Raw genomic sequence first — 26,601 nt, forward strand, 5'->3', positions numbered from 1 at the left:
GTGTGGATTGACTCTCGAGGGTTGTAACCAGTACAGAATAGATCTTTATTAATTGCTCTTGAAGCAGAGATTCCATTGTGATGGGTTTGCACAACACAGCCGAAGAGAACATACAAAGCACATAGTGGTACTGTACTGTACGTGAACATACAGAGCTATGGACCGTTCTCGCTTCGATCTAGTCTTAGAAGCATTACACATATACAGGGCAATACAACAATGAAACAGTGTTGGTCGGAGGTCGATTGCGGAGAACTGTAAACAAATGATTTGCAATAAGCGTGAAATAACTACGGCTGATGTGATGGGGTGACAGACAGTGCTGCTCCCTGCCGAGCGCTTTGAGCACGGCGAGGACTCCCGTCACAGCGCGTTGGCGCGTTCTGCGCGAGGCTTATGCGGTCTCAGTGGTTTACTCGGAGGAAGGCTGCAGTCCTGCCAGAGACCAGGGCGGTGCTTCGGAGCCCCGCCCGCCGCTTGCCATGATGCAAACGGCGTCTTTGATCATAGAGACAATCCGGTGGAAGCCCCCTGAACGTACATAGTGGGGCTGGTAGTCGATAACACAAAGGTAACACAAAAGGGAAACATACAGAACCGTCCGCGTCAAGGAAAAGTGTGTGCGTTTGCTCGCGGCTCGCGCGGTGAGGCAGGGCAGGGCGCCCCGGACACACGGCACGCGGCACGCCCCCGGCAGTCCCAGCCAGCCGGCAGCGGCCTTCCCAGATGGAAAACAAAGATAGGAAAACAACAACGAATAAAAACGAAAACAACAGCATTAGAAAAGACGGGCCTATAGGTCAGTGGCGGCGATGGGTTTGCAGAAGGTGACGGGGCGGTAGTAGTCCATGGTGGCGCCCCAGCCGCGGGGCGCGGTGTTGTAGTTCTGCAGCAGGCTGTAGTCCATGAAGACGGTGCGGACGGGCGGCTCCGGGGCCGAGGCCGAGGCCGAGGCCGCGACGGGGAGGCCCGAGGGGCCCTGCGCCTCCCGCAGCAGCAGGGGGGCGGGCTCCTCCGGGGGGCCGCGGAAGCTGAGCAGCGCGCTGTCGCCTGGGGAGCACAACAAAGGCGTCAGACAGTCTGCACCAGCCCGATCCCACCCGATTCCACACAGCGTCGCACAGTGGATTTGCCGGAAGACCGGTGGAGGCGGTCGAAATCAAATCCCGGAGCTCCTGAGTCGCTAAATGGGACTCGAACCGAACGTGTGACCCCACCAATGGATAGCTCTCCGAACGAGGAATCCATCGGTGGGGTCACACGTTCGGTTCGAGTCCTGTTTAGCAACTCTGGAGCTCAAAACGCGTCTAGAATTTCGACCGCCTCCACCGGTCTTCTGGCCCACTGTGCGTGCGCGCTCTGTCTCTCACACCGTGTACCGTGAACGGGACGCCCTGTGAGTGCCGGAGAGACAGAGTGACGAAAGCGACGTTTGAAATCGCTGCACACTCGCCGCGGATAGGCGCCCCGCCCCAGGGCCCCTGGGGGGCTCTGCCAATAGACGGGCAATCGCTCCAGCATTGCGAGGAAAAGGCTGTCCGTTTCCGCCTCGGTTTCCCCCATCCGTCTTTCCATCTGTGTCTGGAGCACCGCACACACGTACAGACAGACAGACACACACACACACACACACTCACACACACACACACACACACACTCGCAGGCGCACGGCTTGAGTCGCTCTCTTTGTCCGTTTATTTTCGGCGCGAGTGGCGGCGAAAGAGGCTGCGTCCTGGGTCGCGTGTTCGTGTTGAAAAGAGGGTAGCGGGTACACTGGGAAAGGGCAGGCACTGCGGACTCGCGGCCAGGAAAAAGAGAGGGTGGGGGTGGCGGGGTATCGGGGGTCACGTGACTTGACCTCCCCCTTCTCCCCGAAGCCCAGTAGAACCCCCATTCGCAGCAGCCTACCGCCAGGCCAGACGAAAGCAACGGCGAAAGCTAGGCGAAAGCTAGGCGAAAGCTAGGCGAAAGCCTCGAGGATTTTCAGGATTTTCCTAGATTTTCCTCGTGCGTACTGGCGCGACGCTCAAGACGACCAGACGGCCAGACGGCCAGACGGCCAGACGGCCAGACGGCCAGGCGAGAGCTCCGAATGGGGGCGTCGCGGGGCGAGCGCGTCGTCACTCTGTCTCTCTCGCACCTCGCATGATGCGAAGGAGACAAGCGGGCGGCGGCGGCACTGCCGGCGCAAAACGAGGATCGGACGCCGATCAAAACTGGCCTTCGCCTTCTGCGGGGTGAGCAAACAACAACACGCCGAGAGAAAACAGTGCAGGGATCGTCATGCAGCAACGCAATGCAACGCAACCAGTGCAGGCGAGGCAGGCGGGCAAGCGGGGGCAGCGCGTCCACTGCAAGGCGAGGCAAGGCGCGGGGAGGGCCGCGAGTCTCGTCGCCGTTTCACCTGCCGAACGCGAACGTGGGGTGGGGCGGGGCGGGGCGGGGCGGGGCGGGGCGGGGCGTGCGGCATCACTGCGTGCAGCGTGCACCGAGGCGCCGAGCCCCGGGCCTTACTCAGGGGGGTGTTGAGGTCGGTGGGCGTTCTGGCGGGGGGCTCAGGCTGCTGGTACCGCTCGGGGTCCCAGGGCTTGGGCACGGTCTGGAACTTGTCGAGCGTGATGCGGAGCGTGGCCGGCGGCTCGGGCTGCGGGGTGGGCGCGGGGGACGCGGGGAAGGGGTAGTTGCGCCTGATCTGGTCCTCCAGGTCCTCCTTGGCGCGCCGCGCGTACATCTCCTCCGGCGTGGGGTCCGCGAAGTGCTCCGGGAAGGGCTCCAGCGCCTCGGAGGGCGGCCTCGCCGGCAGCATGGCGGTGAAGAGGCGCGTCTGCACGGCCGTGTTGCACACGTACTGCTGCACGCCAGTGCCCGGCGCGCCCAGCTCAAAGCTGTCGATGAGGTGCTTGACGGGCACGGTGGCGGGGGCCGCGGGGGCCACCAGGGCGGGCGGCGGCGGCGACACGGGGCTGGGCGGCGCGGGCAGCGCCTCGGCGTCGTCCACGTCCTCGGACGCCTCCCTCGACAGGGAGTCCCCGAAGCGCAGCTCCCGGTGCACGGGCCGCAGCTGCACCGAGCTGGGGTCGATGTTGCCGTACAGGGGCTTGGCGCCCACCACCTGGCTGGGGGGCTTGGGGCCCGTGCGGGGCGCGTCCGCGGCGTCCGCGGCGTCCGCGGCGTCCTCGTTGTCCTCCGAGGGCTGTGGCTGGGGGCTGGGGCGCTGCTCCACGCTGGGCGGGGTGGCGGGGCGGAAAGCCGGCGGGGACACCGTCTTGGCCGCTGCCGGAATGCCCGGACTGACTTGCGGGCCGGGGGAGGGTTGTCCTGTGCTGACGGGCTGCCCTGGGCTCACGGGTTGCCCTGTGCTCGCGACCTGCCCTGGGCTGGCGGGCTTGGTGGCGACGGGCTTGACGGGGCTGGTGTCGCCACTGGCGGGCGCGGCCGCCGGGTACAGGCCCTGGTTGACGGGCCGCAGCTTGACGGCGAACGGGTCCACGTTGCCGTACAGCGGCCGCGCGCCCACCACCTCGCAGGCCGGCTTGTGTCGACGCTGTACTTCCGCTCGCTGTTCTTGTTGTTGTTGTCGCTGTTCTTGTTGCTCTCGCTGTTCTTGTTGTTGTCGCTGTTCTTGTTGCTCTCGCTGTTCTTGCTGCTCTCGCTGTTCTTGTTGTTCTCGCTGTTCTTTTAGTTGCCGCTGTTGCCGTTCTTGCTGCACTGCCTGCTCGGCCTGCCGCACCGCCTCGGCCTGCTCCTGCTGCACCAGCTGCACCTGCTTCTCCTGCCCCGCCGTCCTCTCGGCCCGCTCGGCCTCCACGGCGCTGAGGTGGCGCTGCACCTCCTGGTCCTCGTCCTCGTCGTGCTGCAGGCCGTCCGGCGTGGCGCGCTGCACGGCGCGCTCGATCGTCTCCCGCACGATCTGCTTGGCGCTCTCCACCACCTGCTCCACCTCGCGGACCCTCTCGTCGTCCTCGTCCTCGTCGGGGACCTCGGGGACCGCGGCGTCACCCAGCACTTCGACGGCCGAGGAGATGGTGACGGCCTTGGTGGAGCTGGAGACCTCCTTGACGGAGGTGGTGACCTCTTTGACGGAGCTGGTGACCTCCTTGACGGAGCTGGTGACCTCCTTGGCCGACACGATGGGGTTGCTCGCCGTGGCGCTGGCCGTGACGGTCGAGGTCGAGGTTGCCGCCGACGGCGACGTGAGGCTGAAGGACACCGCGCCTGCAGCGAGTGTCGTACCGTCGTATTGTCGTATCGGCGTGTCATCGGGGTGAACGCGTTCGCCTCGCCCTATCAATGCCTGTTCGGCTGTCTGCCTGGCGGCCTCGCGGCCTCGCGGCGTGTGACGCTGCCGTTGCGTTTGCGTTTGCGGAAGCGTGGTGGCGGTGCGGGTTAGGCCGTTGGGGAGATCGTGCAGGAAACGACGCCGAGAAAACTTCCTTATTGTCCCAAGAAAATGGGATAGTGACAAGTAAATGTTCTTGAAAATTATCTCACTGCTATCTCATTTTCCAGGGACATGAGGTAATAAGTTTTTCCGGAGGCTTTTCGCAGCAGGGGTCGTAACGTCGTGTTCGGTGCGACTCGCCCGCGGGCGAGCGGTGACGGTTGTCAAGCACGTTTGCAGAAAGATGGGCAGTAATTATCTCAGGACAACTCCCTGTGTACGGCTTGCAAACGCGCACCGCTTGGCGAGGCGACCCGAAATGCGACACTTCGTTGGCGGGTCGCCTAGCTGTGCGAGGTGTTAGTGCTGTCAGAACGAAAAGCGAAAGGAGCGCGGTACTGATTAAATCTCCGTCCCGGCACCTTCCATCAGGTGGCTGGGCTGTGCGGGGTGTTAGTGCTGTCAAAATGAAAAGCAGGAGTAGCGCGGTGCGTTTGAACCCGTCCCGGTACCCTCCGTCAGCAAGGGGATTAAAATGTGACGCGTCTGTCGTCCTCAGCGGGATATTAGGTATCAAAGTGTGCCGCACAGTGGGCCAGAAGACCGGTAGGGGTGGCTTAAATTCTAGACGCGTTTTGAGCTCCAGAGTCACTAAACAGGATTCGAAGCGAGCGTGCGACCCCATCAATGGATAGCTCTCCGAACGAGGAATCCATTGCTGGCGTCACACGTTCGGCTCGAGTCCCACTTAGCGACTCTGGAGCTCAAAACGCGTCTAGAGTTTTGGCCGCCTCCACCGGTCTTCTGGCCCACTGTGCGGCCCAGCCCACTGCACTGTACATCGACGTGTCCTAAATGAACTCTGGTATCTCCACCAGACTGATAGAACCATCGTATTTCCCGGACGCCAGTAGAACTACCGTACTCGGCCGGCGCCCATAGAAAAGACGTAACTCGGGAGATCTGGCAAGACTATTGTATCGCTTTTTAGGCGTGTTTTAAGGAGAATGAATTGAAAGGTTAAATGTGTCTTATAATTTTGGAAAATGAAAGGGGATATTAAAGGTTGACAATTACATCAAACTCATTTCATTTTCCGAATTTTAGAGACACTTAACCTTTCAATTCAATCTCTTAAAAACAGGCCGAAAAAGCGATACAATAGTCTTGCCAGATCTCCCGAATTACGTCTTTTCTATGGGCGCCGGCCGAGTACGGTAGTTCTACTGGCGTCCGGGAGATACGATGGTTCTATCAGTCTGGTGGAGATACCAGAGTTCATTTAGGACACGTCGACATACACCGCAACGAGTGCCCATTCCCCTTGATTCACGGCCCTGTTCGTCGGGATGGGGACCAATTGCCGCGGCCCCATTAACGACGCAGATAAGAACAGAGTAATGCAAACAGGCGGATTGACGAGACGCACCCGGACTGCCGATAGGTCGCGGCGCGTGGGCACAGCCGGGCCGTGCCGAGCGGTTCAAACGGGGTCAAACTCCGCCGCGCGGTGACTCACTGACTCACTGCCACACTGTGTGGCACACTCACCGTACTGCTGCGCCGTGCTGTGCTGGCCCCAGCCGCGCGGGGCGCGGGCCGAGTACAAGGTGGACTCCGTGGCGGACAGCGGGCGCACCGTGGCGGCCGTGGTGGTGGCGGTCCAGGTGGGCGTGCCCTGCGGGACAGGCGGGGTCGTCAGGCACACCGTAAGCTTACCGACGCGTTTGCAGTGTTGCAGGCGCAGGCGCCATGCCGTGTCGTGCCGAGTCGCTCTGCGTTACGGAGGACGCATCTTCGGCGACGTTTCGACATTTCGAAACGGCCATGCATTTTATCTACTGCACTGTGCACTGTACTGGCCGAGCGAAGGCTGACCCGCCGGCCGCCCACGCAGTGCCACGCAGTGACCGGCCGGCCTTCTCGCCTCGGGAGGCGTCCCGTCGCTCTGTCTCCGTCGCACTCGAAGGGGAAACGGGTGCGAGAGGGACAGAGCGACAAACCGCCCTTCGGAATGAGACGGCTGGCCGGCCGCGCGCCGACGGGTCCAGGGCGGGTCGGCGGGTCACCGCCCGCTCCGGGTTGTTCCTCCCTACCACTGCGGGCGTCCGGGGCGGGGGCGCGGGGGCGGCGCTCGGCGGCGGGGCGGCCTTGGGGGCGGCCTTGTGGCCCTCCAGGAACGCGCCGTCCACGGAGCCGGTCTCCAGGGCCGCCTCCCACGGGCTCTTCACCAGCTTGACGCGGGGCTGCGAGAACTTCTCCTGGAATTTTATCTGCGAATTAGAAGCGGGCGCGGCGGGGGCGGAAGCCGAGGGGTTAGAGCGGCAGCGCAAGCGGGAGGTACTTCATGGACGCCGCGGCGAGTCGCACGTGTGTGTGTGTGTGTGTGTGTGTGTATCTGTTTCCATGTAAGAGTGTATTAGTGCATTGTGTGCGTGAGTGTGTGTGGTTTCCATCGATGTGTTTGGCTGCTGCGAGTGCCGTCGTGTGTCCCCGGGTGCCGCTCACAGTGGGCCGGATGACCGCTGGAGGCGGTCAAAACTCTGGACGCGTTTTGCGCTCCAGAGTCCCTAAATGGGACTCGAAACGAACGTGCGACCCCACCAATCGATTGCTCTCCGAACGAGAAATCCATTGGTGGGGTCACACGTCAGGTTCGAGTCATGTTTAGCGTCTCTGGAGCTCGAAGCGCGTCTATAGTTTTGGCCACCTCCACCGGCCTTCTGGCCCACTGTGTGCCTGCGGCTTCGTCAGCCTACAGTGTGCTGCATCGCAGGGGAGCGCCGCGGGAGAGTCCGCTCCCCAGGGAGGGGCTCCGTGTCTGTTGTGCGGCCCTGCCGCGCCTGGTGCATGATGCGCTGTGTGCGGTGTTTGCGGTGTGGGCTCGCCTCTCGCCACGGCCTGCCTGCCTGCATCGGGATTGGCGGCATTGTACGCCCCTGGCGTGCCACAGTGCGCCAGAAGACCGGTGGAGGCGGTCAAAAGCCCGGACGCGTTTTGAGTTCTAGAGTCGTTGAATGGGACTCGCACCAAGCGCGTGACCCCGCCAATGAATTACTCTCCGAATGAGGAATCCATTGGTGGGGTCACACGTTCAGTGTCCTGTTTAGCGACTCTGGAGCTCAAAACGCGTCTAGATTTTTGCCCTCTCCACCGGTCTTCTGGCCCACTGTACGGGTTGCTGGCGGCCTGGCCCAAAAAGCGGCTCTCACTGATATAATGTGGTGCGGCCTAATGCGGCCTAAAGCCCATCGAACGGTAAACCATTCCTCTCAGCGCGGATGGCCTGTCATGTTAAGCAGAGCGAGCGCGAGCGTGGCGGTGCCGGACCCGGAGCCGAGCCATACTGTTGTGGTCCAGCCTCTTGAGTTTCTGTTCAAGTCGGCGATCCGACACGTTAGGTGTAGCCCCGGAGTTGCCGGATAATGCATACGACCATTTGTGGTCCAGCTGCCAATAGCAATTAGAGAGGTAGGCAAGGCGGCGCTGCTCCGGCTATGCGGTTAGTGCAGCCCGCGGGGGAGCGTGTCCGTGTCCGCGTTGTCTGTTGGCGACTTGCTGGGCGGCGGCCGGGCTTGCCAAAGGGCTGGGCTCACCTGTATCTCGTTCATGCGCTGCACGTTGTGCACCTTGGCGGTGCCGTTGGTGAGGTAGGACGCCGCGGGCACGGGCAGCTTGGGCGCGGGCGAGGTGGACTCCATGGTGGAGGTGGAGGAGGAGGACCGCACCGTCGTCTCGTCCACGACCCACTTCTCCGACTTCTTGCGCCTCTTGGCGAAGAGCTCGGCGCCTGCGGCACGCGGAGGGCTCAGCGAAACGCGCAGTCGAACAGTGCACAGTGGGCCGGAAGACCCGGGGGCGGTCAAAGTCCCGGACGGGGTTTCAGGGTAATTATGTACTTTAGGGGTCGGTGGAGCCCCTAAAGTGCATAATTACCGGGTTTCAGTCTAGAGTCGCTAAATGGGACTCGAACCGAACGCGTGACCCTGTCAATGTATTGCTCTCCGAACAAGGAATCCATCGCTGGGGTCACACGTTCGGTTCAAGTACTGTTTGGCGATTGTGAAGCTCGAAACGCGTCGAGAGTTTTGGCCGCCTCCACCGGTCTTCTGGCCCACTATGCAGTGAAGCAGTGCAAATTCTCGGAGCGTGGAGCGTGCCTCGACGACGTCGCCGCTCCGTCGCCGCGCAGGGCGTACCGCCTTGGGCGTACCTTTGCCCTTGGGGGCGTTGAGGTCCCTCACGAGGTGGAAGCACACCTCCGGGCTGAGCGCGCCGCACTTGGGGTCGACGGCCACGGGCACGCCCTGCCGCTGCAGGCTCCACAGGTCCTGGACCTGGCCGCGGGGGTCCATCACCAGCTTGAGGACCGGCTTGTCCTGCAACAGAGCTGGCGGTCACATCGGAGCCACTGGCCGCCAGAGGCGCCACTCCCAAGCCCAGCGCAGTGCAGCACTCCGCCGTGGGCTTGTGGTTGTACTCACCGGTCCCGGAGGCACGACATCTGGGACGGGGGTGGTGGGCGCGCTGGAGAAGCTATCATCGGTGGCTGCAAGCAAAGGCACCGGGGTGAGTGAAGGGTCTTGCCCGCCGCGCTTCCTCCACGCCACTGCCAAAGCGCGGCCTGCTCCGCCGGAAATGGACCGGAAATGCCCCGGAAGCGACCCGGAAGGCGGCCAGATCTGGGCGGACCGAGCAGGTGGGGCCGTGGCCGGCCGTGGTGCGCACCCCGGGGACGTCCTCAGACTGCGCCGACCTGGCCGCCCGACCCGAACGCCCCGCCACGCCCCGCCACGCCCCGCCACGCCCCGCCACGCCCCGCCACGCGTCCGCGCGACACGCCCGTCACGTGACATTTGGGCGCGGGCTGCGTGCGAGGGGCGTGGCGGCGTGGCGCGCACGCGGCCGGCGGATAGGGCAAGGGCTGTGCGTGTAAGCGGCGTGCTGGGCCTGGCGGCTGGCCCGGCCTGCGAGCCCCGCCAGCAACGGACGGCCCCTGCCCACGGCCGCCCAGGGCTGCCTGTTCACCGTGGCCGACATACCTACATACTTGGAGCCTCTTGGAGCATCGCGAGGCTGCCGGGCCGGCGGCCGGCACCTGGGGGGGGGGGATGAGGAGGCCGCTAGGACTTTGCATTCGCCTTCGGCTCCAGCTAACTAGAGCTCATTGAGTACATATATGGTTTGCACAAGTGTCGAAGCACACACTTCCAAGTAAGCTCAAAGTGTGGTTTCCCACTGGTGGGTTCCCACTGGTGGGTTCCCACCGGTGGGTTCCCACTGGTGGGTTCCCACCGGTGGGTTCCCACTGGTGGGTTCCCACTGGTGGGTTCCCACTGGTGAGTTCCCTGGTGGGTTCCCACTGGTGGGTTCCCACTGGTGGGTTCCCACTGGTGGCTGCCCAATGGTGGCTTCCCACTGGTGTCATCCGGTGCCAGTACCTGCGTGCACCCATCCGGCGGAGCGCTTCTTCCGGTTGACGTACATGGTCTGCCCCTTGGACCGCTGGTTGGAGATGTCGCTCAGGGAGGTGGAGATGCGCCTGGCCAGCTCCACCTGCTCCTCCACGGTGGGGTGCTCCGGCCCGTAGAAGCTCGACGACGCGTACATGCGGCCTGCCAACAACGCATCAAAGCGACCCTGCCGTCAAAGCGTCTCTGTGCATTCCTCCCGCAGATTGCTTCGGCACAGCGTCCCGTCACAAATGCGAGAGAGACAGGGCGACGACAGCGACGTGTGAAGTCAGTCTATGCACGACTGCAGTCTGTGCCCCCGGCCCCCACAAGGGACGATTCCGTGAACTGTCCCCTAGGTCCTCGCCTTTTTTTGGCGCGTGGGGCAAACGGTACAGGAATTGTACGGACTCATTTTCTGTTCTGTTTCTAGAGACCACCTGCACTACGCCGTGGTACGTACTCTTTCGCGCCCTGGGCGTGGATTCGCCACTGTCGGTGGCCGGAGTGAACAGCCTCTCGAGGTCGATGTGGGCGGGTCCGCCCCGCGACCGGTCGTCATCCTGGACACAAATCATCATCATCATCATCATCATCATCATCATCATCATCATCATCATCATCATCATCATCATCATCATCATCATCATCATCATCATCATCATCATCATCATCATCATCATCATTATCATCATCATCATTATCATCATCATCATAGTCATAATCATCATCATAGTCATCATCATCGTTATCATCATCATCGTTATCATCATCATCATCATCAGCAGCAGCATAGCAGCAACGAGACACTTCTTGTGTCCCTATCGTTGTTAGCGCCCTACAATAGTCCTATGAACCGACCGCTCCCGGCCGGAGTTCGGGAGAGAGAGAGAGAGAGAGAGAGAGAGAGGAGAGAGAGAGAGAGGGGGGGAGGGGGGATAGAGACAGAGCGACAGAGACAGAGCGTTCCCCGAATGGGTGAATGGGGGAGCCGATATGAAGGGTAATTGAAATGGGCGCGAGGCCCGTCGTCGGTCTCCCGATGCACCGCATTATCCCACTCGGGCTTGTAATCGCTGGTCTGCGCGTTGTCTCTCTCTCTCTCTCTCTCTCTCTCTCTCTCTCTCTCTCTCTCTCTCTCTCTCTTTCTCTCTGCGTCGCTGCCTCTGCGTCACGAGGCACCCTCGCTCTCTCTATCTCTCGCTCTCCCTCCATCTCTCGCTCTCTTGCTCTCTCTCCCTCGCTTGTGAACCGTCAGAAGCTGAACCCTGATTGGTTTCAGCGGAGCTCAAAGCGGCGGCCGCTAGGTGGCGCGAGGCTGCTTCCTGATTATTGATTACTCTCGTTCTTTACTCGGCGAAGAGTGAAAGGGTCTACAGCGGCGAGACGGCAAACGGGCGAACGGGGCGAACACGCAAGCGGGCAAACAGGCAAACACCTGCCGGTCTCCTAGCGCCGCCGCGCCGCTGGTGTTCGCGGGACCGCGGGTGGAGCCGTCAACTCTTTATTCTTAGCCGGGGGAGGGGGAGGGGGAGGGGCAGAGGTGCAACGCCCTGGCGTCCACTGCAGGCCAGTTACTGGTGGAGATTTGGCGTGCCCCCCTCCTCCCCGCGTGGCCTTCACGCAACGAGCCTCTCTCCATTGCCCCTCGCACTTCTCTTGTCCCAAACGCGATCAGGGGCGGAGTGCGAGACGAGACGAGACAATGGGCCGCAGCGCTGCTGCACAGTGCGGCGGTGGCGGCGGCCAAAACCCAAAACTCTCGGCGCGTTTTGCGCTCCACAATCTCCGCAATTGCTAAACAGAACTCGAGCCGAATATAACCCCACCAATCGACTCCTCGTTCGGAAAAGAAATCAGAGGTGGGGCACACGCGAGGGGGTAAACACTTCACGAAATCGTGTACAGACTACTCGGTATTACGCTGTTTTAAGGGTGTATTACACGTGTATTACGGCCCTAAAATGCCAAAATTTGGCACATTTGACCCAAAAATGGTATTACGATCACGTGTATTACGCGTAATACACGGTTATTGTGTACAGGGTATTACGCGAGTGGTTACCCCCTCGGGCACACGTTCAGTTCGAGTTCCGTTCAGCGACTCTGGGGCTCAAAACGCGTCCGGGATTTTGACCACCCCCGCCGCCGGTCTTCTGGCCCACTCTGAGCTGGTAGCTTGGCCCGGCCGGCGCTGCAATATCGGGGCAGGGGGCGGGCAGGGGGCGGGCCAGGGGTGGAGCGGGGCGCGCGGGGCGCGGGCGTGTTTCTCGAGCTTCCCCGCGCGGCCCGGCAGACGCCAGACAGCTGTGCGGGCCCAGCAGGGCCTGCAGGCCCAGCGCAGCCTGGCGCAGCCTGGCGCAGCCCAGCGGGACGCGGTGGTCGGCTTGTTTTGCCCGCGCCTCGCCGCGCTGCCTCGCCGAGCCTCGCCGAAACCGGGAGCCTTGCCAGAAACACCGTCAACAAAAAAAACACACACACACACACACACACAGAGAGAGAGAGAGAGAGAGAGAGAGAGAGAGAGAGAGAGAGAGAGAGAGAGAGAGAGAGAGAGACACACACACACACACAGACACACACACACACGCGCACACACACACACACATACATACATACATACATACACATACATACACACACACACATACACAAACATACATACATACACGCCTCACCGGCCCCGGGAAGGGGGGAGCTGGGGTCGAGGGAGCCCCTACGAGCGCGAGGGGAGAGGAAAAATAAAAGAGAACACTCGAACAGAGAGCAAGGGTGTGTGGTGCTTCCGTTTTTCAACCGGGTTGCTCAACACTGACGTTAGGAGACGTCACTGAGCTACCGGGGGAAGAATCTAGGTCTCTCCCTCACCCCGTTTGGATGTGCATGGAGTTTTGAGCTCCAGAGTCGCTATATGGGACTTGAAACGAACGTGTGACCCCACCAATGGATTTCTCTCCGAACGAGGAGAGGGGTCACCACGCTCGGTTCGAGTCCAGTTTAGCGACTCTGGAGCTCGAAATGCGTTTAACGTTTTGGCCGCCTCCACTGGTGGCCCACACTGTCCACAAGAGGACACTTACGAGGGACACGTGCCAGATCTTGGACGAGAGGTTGGTCAGGAACTCCCTCTTGTTGGGGTCGAAGCGGTCGGAGGGCTTGAAGCCCCTGCCGGACACGATGACGCTGTTGGCGGACGCCGAGCGCCGGATGGAGTGCGTGGAGTGCGTGGAGTGCGTCGAGTGCGTGGAGGACTGGAAGTGCTCGGCGCGCTCGCGCACCCAGCTGCGGTCGCCGCGGATCGTCATGGTGGCCGCGGTGGCGGAGGGCGGGCCTGCCCGGGCCTTGTCGCCTTGGCGGCCTTGTCGGACTCACTGTCAGTTCGCTCGTTCACTTCGTCGGTTCTCGCTACACGCTGCGCGCGGCTACACTCGGCGGCAGTCCGCGGCGACCGCCACGCGCATGCTGGCTTGTCTGCTAGCCCTGACTGAGAGTCGCTGAACGAAAAAAAAATTAAGATTTTGTGGAGGTGATCGAGACTGTTCGACAGGCTGAATTCGACGCGGCTTTCAGTCGAAAATCCGATTCCTGCAACCAAGGGCCGGTTGCAACTTCCGGTTGCACATGCACGACGTCCTTGTCCTCGCATCAGCTTTTGGTGCACTGATGAAACAAAGACATTAAAATCATACCCTTTACGGGCGTAAACGATTTACGCCCTTGGAGTATTCATGCCCTTAAGGGCGTAATTTCTATGCCTTTGTTTTACCAGTGTGTTAGGTCGGATTTTCGACGTCAACTCTGTAGAATGCAGCCTATCGACCAAAGTTAACCACCTCAACAAAGTCTCTCTGCTTTCGAGTGGACTACACGCGGATTGGCCCAGCGCCCCCCCCTCCCCCCCCGCAACTCCGCTCCCAAAACTATAGACACGGCTATGGCGCCCCGCTTCCAAGAACGCCCGTTTTGTTTCGCGAGTCGCGGAGGCGGTCTGAGCGGCGCGCGGCGAGGCGGGCATCTGCAGAAGACTCGGAAGCGCGAGGGCGGGGAAAGGGGAAAAGGGGGGGGGGCACTATCCACCGTTCCCTGCCGCCGGGGGGGCTCCTCATCCTTCATCTTCTTGTCACGGCAAAATGGGATGCCGTATCGGCGAGCCAGCGAGCGCAGCAAACACCAGGCAAATGACACGCGCACGAACGGCAGTCGGCAGCGCGGTGGCCCCCTCCCCCCTCCCCTCCCCTCGACTGTCGGCTGTCACACTGTCAGCGCCCGGCGCATCTGCAGGCCCGCCGAACACGTGCGCGGCGCCTCACGGACGGCTGCCTACCCTGCAGGCTGACTCCGTCCAGAACGCTTCTTCGCCTTCTATCTCCCTCGCGGCACTGACGGGCCTGCCCGCGAGTGAAATCAGTGGTGTGTGTGTGTGTGTGTGTGTGTGTGTGTGTGTGTGTGAGTGAGTGAGTGAGAGAAGGGGAGAGAGAGAGAGAGAGAGAGAGAGAGAGAGAGAGAGAGAGAGAGAGAGAGAGAGAGAGAGAAAGACAGAGACAGAGACACACAGAGACACAGAGACAGAGACACAGAGAGAGGCAGAGAGACAGAGAGGTCACAGCGATGTGCGCGCCGCGCGGAATCAGTCCAGCCCGTCATCACCGTCTTTCCCCTCTCCCTCGCCCTCGCGCGGGGCGAGGTAGTCCGAGGTAGTGCGCAGTCAGACTCGGAACCTCGCGCGGCTTGGCGTGGCGGCATCATCTGATCGGAGTGACGGCCCGCCTGCTGTTGGCCTTTGCTGGCCCGCGCCGTGCCTGGCCGTGCCGCGAGCAGGGGCTGCCGTGGCCGTGGCAGGCTGCTTCCGAGCGACGCTGTCTCTCTCGCTCCCTTACGGGACGCCCCACGAGTGCGAGAGAGACAGAGTGATGAGTGCAGGGAGCGGAATCAGCCTGCGGGGTTGGGGGCGGGGATTATCCAAAGGGCTCGAGGGTCGACAGGCCGGCACTCGGCGGGAGGTGCGAATGCACAGTCCCTGCTCGGGGCGCTTCTCTGGGATAGCTCCGCACTGGCAAGCTGGCAAGCCCGCACAGTGGGCCAGAAGACCGGTGGAGGCGGCCAAAATTCTAGACGCGTTTCAAGCTCCAGAGTCGCTAAATGGGACTCGAACCGAACGTGTGACCCCACCAATGGATTGCTCTCCGAACGAGGAATCCATTGGTGGGGTCACACGTTCGGTTGCAGTGCCGTGAACGGAGATTGCACAGCCCGACCCGTGACGTCAAAAGGGCCGTCCGTCCCTACGGCGCCCTGAAAGGGTGGCGCAAGGGGGGGGGGCAGAGCGGGGCAAAGCCCTCGTCGGTGTACGGCTTCCTTATCACGGCCCTTGGGGCGTCATCGGGGAAGGTGGATTGGACCACAAGAAGATGAAAAAGGCGGCGCGCCTCGTGGGGATCGAACCCGCAACCCGCCAGGGCGCGGCGAGCCGGCAGCCCGCTGGCTTCGTCTTGGCTTCGTCTTGGCTCCGTCTTGGCTCCGTCGCCCCCTCATTGCGGCTTGCGGCACCAACCTCGAGGAATGCCGCGTCCTGCGCGCCGAGTCGCTTCGTCGCCTCTCTCTCTCTCTCTCTCTCTCTCTCTCTGTCCGTCGCACGCACACGGCGTCGCGTCGGGTGCGAGAGAGACAGAGCGACGACACGACTGCGGAATCGCTCGGCTGCCTGTCCTCAGTGTCCTGGCTCGGCCTGGCTCGGACCGCGGCCACGTGCGCCCTACGTCGCGTCGCGCCGCCTCAAGGACCCCCACACTTTGGGGCTCCCCGGGGAGGCTTCCAAGGGCCTGCTGCCCGGCTTGTCGCCCCCGCTGCCCCGCCGCCCCGCCGCCCCCGCACCCCCCCCCCCCCCCCGTCCTGCCGCCCCCGGTACGGCGTACGGCGGCGCATTGATGAGCCCAGAGGCGGATTTACTGTAGACCGCGCCGCGCAACGCCGCGCAGGCAGCCTCCCAGGGTCCACGACGTGAGAGACAGTTTCGCCCTCCTCCCTCTCTCGACGCATTGTGCACCCCGCCATACGCCCGCAACGCCCCGCCCCGCCCCGCCCCGCTCCGCCCCCCCCCGCCACGCCCGGCACTAACGCTGTCGGTGCTGGTGCTCCGCGGATGCTTGTCGGTTCGCCCTGCTCGTCGAGGCACTCCGAGGCGCTCCGAGGCGCTACGTGGTCGGCGCGGTGCCGCACGCCGCGGCCAGCAAGAACAGACTGAGGCGGCCGGCGCGGCCCTGCCCCCGCGGCACGATCGGCCGGCACGGCACGCCCGCGGGCCTGCCTCCCAGCCACCGCCCACGGCAGCCTCGAGCGCCGCCCGCCTTGCCGCCACAATTTGGCGGTTTCCGACCCAACCGGCCCTCGCCGCGGCAGACCCAACCCCCGCGCCCGGCCGCCCCGCCCCGGCGTGGCCCCGCGCTGGGCCGCGCCGCTGTAGGGCTGCAGGCTGCAGCGTCAGCGTCCGCGGCGCCACGCGGCGCTACCCCGCGCGGCGGGCGGCCAGGCGCCGCAGGGTATCGCCAGCGCGGCGGCTGGCCGCGGTCGCGTCGTCGCGACCGTGACACCGCGGAAGCAAGTTAGTCAGCCTAGGGCTCGAGAAGAGGGGAAGAGGGAATTTTGCGTGAAATACTGTGCAACGGTTTGTTGAGACTCCCTGGGTTTCGAGATTTACGGTTCGGTGCGGTGTATACACCCCTACCACCTCCACCACCAGACGGGCATGATTCATTTGAGCGTCTTCCCGGGCGGCCCTGGTCCCGAACGGTGCCCCTTCGCCCTGTCCTTCTTGCACACCTACGGAACGCTCCGGAGTGCGAGAGAGAGAGAGACAGCGACGGTGGGTGGCATGTTGTTCGGAATGAGCCTGCTCCACCCGGTCTGGCGGCCTGGCCCGGCCGCAGACTGCGTGAGAGACACCGCAAAAGAAAGGGGACACAGAGAGGAAGCGGACGAGTACGCGCGTTGTCTTTGTCTGCTGCCCAAGAATAGCTGGGGACCGCTAAACGGACATGAGTTGAACAAGACGAACGGAACGCCGGGGTTTGGATAAAAGGGGGAGGGGGGAAAGGGTTCGGAGTGCAGGTTCGCATGCGACGTCGGTCTGATGGATCGCGGCCTCGGTTTGCTGTCCCGCTGTCCGTCCTGCCTCGCTCGACGGAGGACCACTTTTCCTGGTCCCGATCCGCGTTCGTCTGTGGCGGCGGCGCTGGGCGTGCCTCCAACCCACCCCAAGCGAAGCGGAGGTCTCTCCTCGGTACCGGTTACACCGAGCTGAGGAGTTCCAAAGGACCGAGGGGCGGATCCAGAGAGACGAGTTCAGGGGAGGGGGAATGTCGCGAGAGTTGCCTACATAGGGGTAAAGGGTGACGGGCGACGTCCCCCCCCCCCCCGGGGGATTCTTTAGAGAGTCATTTCGGCAACCTCAAAGTCACTAAATGGGACTCGAGCCGAGCGTGTGACCCCACCAATGGATTGCTCTCCGAAAGAGGAATCCATTGGTGGGGTCCTACGTTCGGTTCGAGTCCTGTTTAGCGGACTCTGGAGCTCAAAACGCGTCTAGAATTTCCAAGGGGTTGACCACTCAGCTCAGGAGTGTATACACAGGATTACTGATTACCAGTGATTACCTACAAACTCCATAATTTTGGCCAGCTAAGAGCATTTTGGCCTAATTTCATGAGAAAAAAAAACCAAAATCCGATAAAAACGGCGGAACTAGCCAGTTTTGGTGTGTAATTACCAATGATTACTGGACTAAGTGTACACACGATTACCAGAGAGGATAACCCCTTGAGAATTTCGGCCGCTTCTCCGGTCTCCTCTGGAGGCTCTCCGTACTGGCGCGCTGCCGGCGTGCCGGAAGCTGGGACTCACCGGAATGTGGTTGATGTAGGGCTCCTCCGCAATCTCCTGTTTGCAGAGCGACTCCTCGTGGCGGCCCAGCATGTTGAGCTCGTGAGCGATCTGCAATCAGACGGCGGCCCAGCGGCCACAGTCAGGGCGGCACTCCAGTGCGCTCCAGCGAGGAAGAGAGAGAGAGAGAGAACATTTCGCTTCTCCGAATCAATAAGCGGAAATGCGGCAAGCTGGAGAGAGGCGAGGCTGCATGCATGCTCTGGCTACAGTTCCGTGCGAAGCGTGAAGCGTGTTTTTGAAAGTGAGACCAGACTACAGTCTTGTGAGGTTACGGAAAGTGAAGTATTTTTGTCATTACGACCGCACCATTGTGCGAGTTGCGCGGGCTGCGCGGCGTGAGAGGATTCCCGGCCGCTGATTCAGTCGCTTGGGCCCGCTTGGGCCTCGGCCATGGCCTCGGCCGCGACGGAGTGCCCAGAGTGGCCTCGGGGGGCGCCCCGGGGGGCGAGGCGAGGCGAGGGGCTGCGGCGCCGCGAGGCTCCACACTGTCGCCCCCACGATCGGGGTTCAGAAGGGGGCGAGGTAGCAAAGGCTGCCTTCTTCGGGCGACTTCTTGCCTACCTTTCGCACCTTTCGGCCTCCACCTCGATTCGCGCCTGTCCACGATTGTGTCCCGTCCCACGCAAAGAGTCCCACCCCCTCCCTTCTGTCCTCCAGTGTGGCAAACAACTCGCTAGCGGAGCCAGGCGGCGTGGCGGCGTGGCGGCGCACCAGAAGAACGTTGGAGGCGGCCGAAATTCCAGACGCGTTTTGACCTGCAGAGTCGCTAAACAGGTCGACTCGAACCGAGAGTGCGACCCCACCAATGGATTCCTCTTTCGGAGAGCAATCCATTGGTGGGGTCACACGTTCGGTTCGGGCCCCATTTAGCGACACTGGAGCTCAAAACGCGTCCGGGATTTTGACCGCCTGCACCGGTCCTCTGGCCCACTGTGCGGCGCTGTGCGGCGGCGCGGTGCGCGGTGTACCTGGACGCTCTGCAGCAGGTGGGCGAGGTTGTGTAAGGGAATCTTGGGCTGGCGCGGCGGCGGGGGCGGTGTCGGCGGCGCGGGGGGCGGCGCCGGGGGCTGCACCGCCACGCTGGTCCTGGCGGCGGGGCTGAGCAGGGCTGCCAGCGCCGCCAGCGTGCCGTCCTGGAATGCCGTCAGGTATGTTGGCACCACTGGGCTGTGCCGCAGGGCCGCGCTGGGCCGGGGAACACAGCGAGACTCTCACGCCATCCATCTTGCGCGACCGATGGTCGGACAGGGGCTGTGTGTTGGCAGGCCTGCGAGTGACTGAGTGACGCGTGGTCTGGGCCGGGCCGCCATTAGTATCGTTTGGTTGGTATGGACTGAGACAGGTCTCGAGCCGAGGCAAGCCGACGCGCGACGCCTCCACGGCGCGACTCGGGCCGGGCCGGGCCGGCCGCAGCGTGCGCAGGAAGGCAGAAGGGGCCCGAGGGGGTATGCACTCGCGTAATAGTCGGTTCACTCTATCTGTAATAGCACGCGTAATAATACGCGTAATAGTCGCGTAATAGCCGAAATTGTCAAAATTTTATCAATTTTGGTGTGTTTTAGGCCGTTTTTAGCTAAATTCCGATTAATTTGTGGAGTAATAGAGCGTAATAGCGTAATAGTCGGTACACAGGTTCAGAGAGCGCATACCCCCTCGAAGGGGCCGATACCCCGCGACAGAGGTCTCTGCAGCGCGGCGTAGCGACGCATCCATGCAGGCGGCGCGTCGTAGAACCATGCTACCTTAACCATGCGGGCTATGTGCACTGCCATTCAACGAACGTGACAGCTCTCACATTGTAACGGATATGACGTCACATTCGTCGAATGGCAGTGTGGGTGGCGGAGGGCGCGGAGGGCGCCGCCAGCCTCGGGGAGTGCAGGCGCCATGCGACACCCATTCGGCCATTCGCATGCGAAGTAGTTCGCCTCATGCAACGAACATCCGGACAGCGAGTCCCATTCCGTTTCGGATGACAAGGGGGCGACGCGACGCGTTCGGTGAGTCGTGTTATCGACGCCTCTTACCGTGTGCTCCTTGAGTAACGCCTGTTCTAAAGTTGTGGTGGAGGTCTGTCTGTCCATTTTGCTTCTCCTCTCCTCCGCCGTTTCCTGTCGTGGCACAGTGTGGAAGTCGGGGCCGTTAATTTCCATCGACTGAACGGTTTTCGGCGCTTCTGCTACACTCACCAGCGTGGCGCTGTGCTGCACAGAGGAGCGCGTCTGGCTCGTGAACCCCTCGCTGTCCGCGGCGCCGTCAGCGCCGTCGGCCAGGTCGGCTCGCTCCAGGTCGCAGATGATCTCCTTCAGTGACGATTTGATGTTGTCCTGCGGAATGAAGCGTCGAGTCGTACCCCCACTTTTTGGAGGACGGGCGCCGTCAGGCCGTCAGGCAGCACAACAGAGCCGACAGGGTAACACAACGCAAGCGTGCGTGCGATACCGCATCGCCTGTCGTGCCGCGGTGCTGCGTGTGTCTGTGTGTCTGTGTGTATGTGTCTGTCTGTCTGTGTGTGTGCAGGACAGCAGGTCGACACGCCAACTCAATTCGCCTCGCTTTTCAATGTGTCGAATGTGAGCACAACATCAGGCTTGCCGCCCGCGGCGCGCGTCACGGTGTATGGGGCGGGCGAATGGCAGACGGGCTGGGGGAGGGGGAGGCACTAAAACCAAAGCTAAACACGGAGAACTCTGCACCATTCACACGGAAAAGAACGGTCGGATTCCTGTCGATTTGAGCTCGTCATTTGCGGTCGGGCACCGAGTCGGTGGAGTTTCCACCATCCATCAAATCGCATGGCGCCAACGAGGAAAAAATCTGTTTGCGGAGAAAAAAGGCAAAGCGCTCTCTCCACACAAAACCCATCCCGCTTCATTCCGACGTGGGAGTCGCTGTCCGTACCACTCGTCCGAAAGTTCTTCGCGTTCGGTTTTTCAGTGATGGTCCGGAGGGGGCGGGGCGGGTGCTGCGTTAAACACAGCCAGTGTCGTGGCCGAGCGCTGCCAAGGGCGGATCCAGAATCAGGGAGGGGAAGGAGCAACGGCAGGGGCAAAGTGTTGCGTCTTCTAACACCATTTGCATACCATTCAGGAGGCTTTCCAGGAAGGTGATTAGAGCAGGTTGCCAACCCTGCGCTCCTTCCCTTTGTCTGCATCAAACAAACCTGCCAATCTTCCTCCTGCCGACACTTTACACACAGTCCCTGAGCAGTGGGCCAGAAGACCGGCGATGGCGGCCTACCCTCGAGACGCGTTTTGAGCTCCAGAGTCGCTGAATGGGACGCGAACCGAACGTGTGACCCCACCAATTAATTCCTCATTAGGAGAGCAATCCATTGGCGAGGTCACACGTTCGGTTCGAGTCCCATTCAGCGACTCAGGAGCTCAGAACGCGTCCGGGATTTTAGCCGTCTCCGCCGGTCTTCTGGCCCACTGTGCCGTACCTGCCGGAGTCCCCGCTCCACCCCGTCGCTGCCTGGGTGCCTTGGTGCCTTGGTGCTGCCTGCGCTGTGCCTCGTATCGCGCGGCTTCTAATCCTCCAATCATCCTTCCCCTGTTCGCCGTCCCCGTGCGTCCCCGCCTTTGTACAGTACCTGGGGCAGGTCGGAGCAGTCCTTTACGGGTGGGGCTGGCGCGTCCTGGGGCTGGGCGCCGGCGTCCTGGTTGACGGCGTCCTGGCCGACGGCGTCCTGGGTCGGTCCCTCGGGGGCCGCTTGTAGCTGCCACGGCGCCTCGCCGTTCTGATGGCTGTGCTGGCCGGCGGACTCGGGGCTCTGCGGCACGTCCAACAAGTGTACGCGCAACGCGTGAAATGCGCGTCTGGAGCTGAAGGACGTCACGAGAAGTGTGGATGGCCCTTTTTCAGGGGATGTTCCGAGGGATGTTCTAACAAGGTCTGTAAGGGGAGGGCCATTTCCAGACCACGGCCGATTTATGCTGCTGTTTCGCGTCTTTTCTTTTCTCCTTGTTAGGGTTGTGATGCGGGCGAGGGGGAAATCACTCTTAAAACCTGTGACCCGACTACTCCCTATTACGTTCTATTACGCTATTACAGAAAGCTTATTACGCTCGAAAATATCCAGATTTAGGCTAAAATCGGATCATTATAGGGAAAATTCTAAGAAACTTGGCTATTACGCTATTACTATTACGCGTAATACTAGGAATCGGTGACCCGACTATTACGCGAGTGATTTCCCCGGGGAAATCACTCTTAAAACCTGTGACCCGACTACTCCCTATTACGTTCTATTACGCTATTACAGAAAGCTTATTACGCTCGAAAATATCCAGATTTAGGCTAAAATCGGACCATTATAGGGAAAATTCTAAGAAATTTGGCTATTACGCTATTACTATTACGCGTAATACTAGGAATCGGTGACCCGACTATTACGCGAGTGATTTCCCCCTCGGATGCGGGACTCTTTCTTTGCAGAGGGCGATGAAGGAAAGTGCACGCCCTTTCGAAACCCTTTGTAAGTGTGCCCCCCCCCAAAAAAAAAAAGAAAAACGAAAAAGAAAGCGCTAAAAGAAATGAACTTACTGGTTGAATGAATCTCTGCTGTGTGGTCGTGACGGTGGCTACCAATATCTGAGGCCCCGGCCCCGGTCCCCCCGGTTCGCCCGGCCCGTCCGGTCCACCCGCTTGGTTCGCTCGACTTGCTTCGTGTTGTGTCGTGGTGGAGGTCGTGGTGGTGGCCGTGGTGGTCGAGGTCGCTTCGTTCCTTTTGCTGGCGCCGTCCTGTTGCTCTCGCTGCTCGACCTCGGCGTCGTCGTGTTTTTGTTGCGGAGTGTTTGTTTCTGGCCCTGGCGGCCCTGGCGGCCCTGGCGGCCCTGGCGGCCCTGGCGGTGCGCCCTGCTGCTGGAGGTCCTGCAGGTCCTGGCGGAGGTAAAGCGCGGCTGATCCTCGAAGCCAGGTAAAGCCAGGGGATGATCGGGCCGCATTGGGGGAAGGTGCCGATGTGCCGGCTTGCGGTGTGGGGCACTGCCGCTCGTGCGCACAGTGGGCCAGAAGACCGGCGGAGGCGGCCAACTTTCTAGACGCGTTTTGAGCTCCAGAGTCGTTAAATGGGACTCGACTCGAGCTGAGCGTGTGACCCCACCAATGGATTGCTCTCCGAACGAGGAATCCATTGGTGGGGTCACACGCTCGGTTCCAGTCCCGTTCATCGACTCTAGAACTCAAAACGCGTCTAGAGTTTCGGCCACCTCCACCGGTCTTCTGGCCCACTGTAGCACGCTCGCGCCCTAGCAGACTGATTTCGAGAGCCGTTTTCGTCGCTCTGTCTTTTTCACACTCATGGGCATTCCACACATGTGCGAGCGAGAGAGAGAGAGAGAGAGAGAGAGAGAGAGAGGAGAGAGAGAGAGAGGAGAGAGAGAGAGAGAGGAGAGAGAGAGAGAGAGGAGAGAGAGAGAGGAGAGAGAGAGAGAGAGAGAGAGAGAGAGAGAGACAGACAGACAGACAGACAGACAGACAGACAGACAGACAGACAGACAGACAGACAGACAGACAGACAGACAGACAGACAGACAGACAGACAGACAGACAGACAGACAGACAGACAGACAGACAGACAGGGCAGCGAAACGACTTTTCGGAATCAGGGGGCTCAGAGCAAACAGGGAACGGCGTGTCCGTCCCGCATGCCGGAAAACCGGACCAAGTAATTGTGGAGCATGTGTTAATTTCGGTTAAATTTGTTGTACGCGTGGTATTAGTTCGTGAAGTACGTATGTGTTCGTTGTGAGTTTATACTGAGTTTACGTTGCTCAAATGCTCAAAATTCTTTGCAAAAACCTTCAAATTTGTTTGAAATAAGTTTGCGAGGTTCCTTGAGTGTGTTGTGGTTTCGAGCTGCAGCGCCAGGCATTACGCTGTGTGCACCCCTTGGGGGTGTTCCCTGCGTTGCTCTGTGTCGCTTCGTGAGGGGTGTTAAGTGGGCGGCAAAACGTGCGGTAGCAAAACGTCCAGAGATAAAGAGGTGGCCTGAGCCTGAGCGAGTCTGTGGCGAGAGAGTAGCGAAGAAGACAGCAAGGGGACCGTCGGGCCGTTCTGTTTGCCGTACTGGACGCGTGCAGTCCGACGCTCGTGATTCGATCAAGAACCGTCAGAAAGTTAGGATTTCTGGTTTGGTCCGACATTCAGGTTTTCTTCCAGTCGGATGGTTAGACTGTACCGACAAAATTACAAGGAATGCTGTGAACGAGAAAAAAAAGGTCGAAATTTACGTTTCAGATTTGATTTTACTTTATTTTAAAAACGAACGACTTTACTCGTCCTCAGAAACTCGGAACGTTTTGCTATTGCCACAGAAAACTTCTTTTTAGGGAATAATAAAATAGTATGATTACACCAAACAAATCATTTATTTTCATTTTTCAGAGCAATTCAGAGTGTATACATATTGACAATAAAATACGCACATTCCCTTGAACTTTGCCCATACACTCCATCATCTCGATTCGTCCGATCCCCTCAAACAAAAGGATTTATGCATTCAGATAAAGAAAAGTCAAAAGCTTTGCTGCTTGCATTAATAAAGGGTAACTTTGCTTTTTTGCCTACAAAAGCGATCTACGAGAAAATAATAATGAAAAAGAAAAGGACAACCATTAATGTAAAAGCAATAATGTCTTCCAATTTAATAAGTTATGCACTGAGTGAACAGGAACTATAGTTGAGACCATCAGGCGATAGATACAGAGAAGTTTGGAGTTAAGTGAGTTAAAATGCGCGTGTCTAGGCATATCATTTCACACCTGCTGTTTACTGTTAGTGAAGAGTACAATATCACACTCGTCTCCGAAGTTTTAACCTTGCACACTTAAAACTCTACAAAGAACTGCTCTTCGTAATACGAAGAAAACGGCGGCTTCGCGGCCTGCGAAGGAAATCGTTTGTAATACGAACGATTTTCTTTGTAATACAAAGGAAAAATCCTTCGCAGCCTACGAAGAACTTCTTCGCAGCCTGCGAAGGATTTTTGCTTTGTATTACAAAGAAAATCGTTCGTATTACAAACGATTTCCTTCGCAGGCTGCGAATCCGCCGTTTTCTTCGTATTACGAAGAGCTGTTCTTTGTAGGAATTTATCTGTGTGCGTTATTTCATCTCGAAACATATCACGAACTTCAGGAATGCGCTCAACTTCACCCCTGAGTATTTTTTTCTACTGTGTAAAAACTGAAATGACTAACAATAAGTGACAAAATGCACACACAACAAACAATTTAGAGTCCAGTCTTTTCATAGATTCGGTAGAGCAAACGGCTTATTCAGTTAAATGCTGCTCACACGTCTAGAATGATATGTCGTATACAGAGTTGGCGGTAACAAAGAGATAAAAGGAAATCCTCCGGTAATATCGGCCAAAGAGAGCGAAATTAATGTCGACAGCACTGTCGCGAGCGAAGCAAGGCCGTTGTTGTTGGGAGGGAGGGCTGGCGGCCAGGCCCCCCGGTCAGAATGTGGTCCGAGGGCCGCGGGTCGGCCGGGGCCAGGCCTTGTGGACACATTCCTCTGCAAATGCCGCCCACTAAACGCTCTCCCACATTGTGACATTCTGACCCGGGGGCCGGGCCTCGAGCCGCCCCTCTGGCCTCTGGCAGCCTCTGGCAGCTCTACTGCGTCAGCTGCTGCAGCTCCTCGGAAGAGGTTACCTGCTGGGAGCTCGTCACGGAGCTGGAGCTGAACGAGCTCTGCTTCACCACGCTGGAGGACATGACCCTCTGCGTGACGGACTGCTGCACGGACTGCGTGACGGACTGCTGCACGGAGCGCTTGGACGAGCTGCTCGACTCCACCAGGCTGTTGCCCTCCTGGCGCACCTCCTGCAAGCAGAGAGGTTGAAAAAAAAGGCAAAGTGTGCAGGGCCCTGCCAGCTAGGGGTGCCAACTGGCGTGTAGCGTGTAGCGTGCCGCCGCGAGTGAGTTGTGTGCGGCGCTTGTGTAGGGTTGCCAACAAGAATGCAGCCCCGCACGGTGGGCCGGCACCGGCGGGCAAAACTCTAGACGCGTTTTGAGCTCCGGAGACGCTAAACAGGACTTGAACCGAGCGTGTGACCCCACTAATGGATCCCTCGTTCGGAGAGCAATCCATTGGTGGGGTCAACAGTTCTGTTCGAGTCCCAATTATCGACTCTGGAGCTCAAAACGCGTCTAGAATTTTGGCCGCCTCCACCGGTCTTCTGGCCCACTGTGCAAGGCCGCGGCCGAGCCTGGTCAAGCAGCACGTACGCACCTTGGAGCTCTCGGACTCCTGCTGGCTGGTGCTGGACGACTGCACGTCTGCCTGTCCCGCCGGAGTCACCTCCATGTCGCACCGGCCTCGCTAGCTACACTGCGAACAGAGAGAGTTTAGTTCATAAAAATGCTTATTGGGGGGATTTGAATTGACAATCAAAGGGAGAGAGAGAGAGAGAGAGAGAGAGAGAGAGAGAGAGAGAGAGAGAGAGACGCGGCAAACGGATCGTCAGCCCTTCTTCACTCGTTTGCCGGGCTATTTCGGTGCGCCCTGCCGGGACTGGGACTGCCGGGCCCGGCCCAGTAGAGCGACGCCGAACAGTGCCTCTTCGGTCTGTGTCTCTCTCTCACGCCGTGAGCCCTGCGGGACGCCCCGGGAGTGCGAGAGAGGCGGCGCGACGAAAGCCGTCTTCGGAGGCGGCCCGCGATGCCCCAGTCCCCCGCAGCGCCCTGAGCGCAGCGTGGGACAGCACAAGAGGGGCCCGGCCCTGCCCGGCCCTGCCCGGCCCTGCCCGGCCCTGCCCGGCCCTGCCCGGCCCTGCCCGGCCCTGCCCGGCCCTGCCCGGCCCTGCCCGGCCCTGCC

General features: G+C 60.4%; 1 protein-coding gene across 1 annotated transcript in view; it reads right to left on the minus strand.

Moving 5' to 3' along the window:
• Positions 1–21: 21 nt before the first annotated feature.
• Positions 22–26,601, minus strand: part of LOC117651216 (MAP7 domain-containing protein 1-like) — a 31,637-nt gene continuing 5,057 nt past the window's right edge. Inside the window, exons 2-18 of the mRNA XM_034395030.1 lie at positions 26,017–26,115; positions 25,437–25,607; positions 22,318–22,653; positions 21,365–21,556; positions 19,962–20,099; positions 19,800–19,883; positions 17,731–17,820; positions 10,298–10,397; positions 9,823–9,996; positions 8,866–8,930; positions 8,595–8,760; positions 7,978–8,171; positions 6,478–6,654; positions 5,933–6,059; positions 2,984–4,215; positions 2,515–2,929; positions 22–1,050 (exon numbers count right to left, since the gene is read on the minus strand). Of these exons, the coding sequence (XP_034250921.1) occupies positions 794–1,050; positions 2,515–2,929; positions 2,984–4,215; positions 5,933–6,059; positions 6,478–6,654; positions 7,978–8,171; positions 8,595–8,760; positions 8,866–8,930; positions 9,823–9,996; positions 10,298–10,397; positions 17,731–17,820; positions 19,800–19,883; positions 19,962–20,099; positions 21,365–21,556; positions 22,318–22,653; positions 25,437–25,607; positions 26,017–26,091 (3,993 nt within the window). The 5' untranslated portion in view covers positions 26,092–26,115 and the 3' untranslated portion in view covers positions 22–793. The remainder of the gene's footprint in view (positions 1,051–2,514; positions 2,930–2,983; positions 4,216–5,932; positions 6,060–6,477; positions 6,655–7,977; positions 8,172–8,594; positions 8,761–8,865; positions 8,931–9,822; positions 9,997–10,297; positions 10,398–17,730; positions 17,821–19,799; positions 19,884–19,961; positions 20,100–21,364; positions 21,557–22,317; positions 22,654–25,436; positions 25,608–26,016; positions 26,116–26,601) is intronic.

This window comes from Thrips palmi, unplaced genomic scaffold, assembly GCF_012932325.1.
Source record: "Thrips palmi isolate BJ-2018 unplaced genomic scaffold, TpBJ-2018v1 HiC_scaffold_5, whole genome shotgun sequence".
NCBI classification, from domain to species: domain Eukaryota; kingdom Metazoa; phylum Arthropoda; class Insecta; order Thysanoptera; family Thripidae; genus Thrips; species Thrips palmi.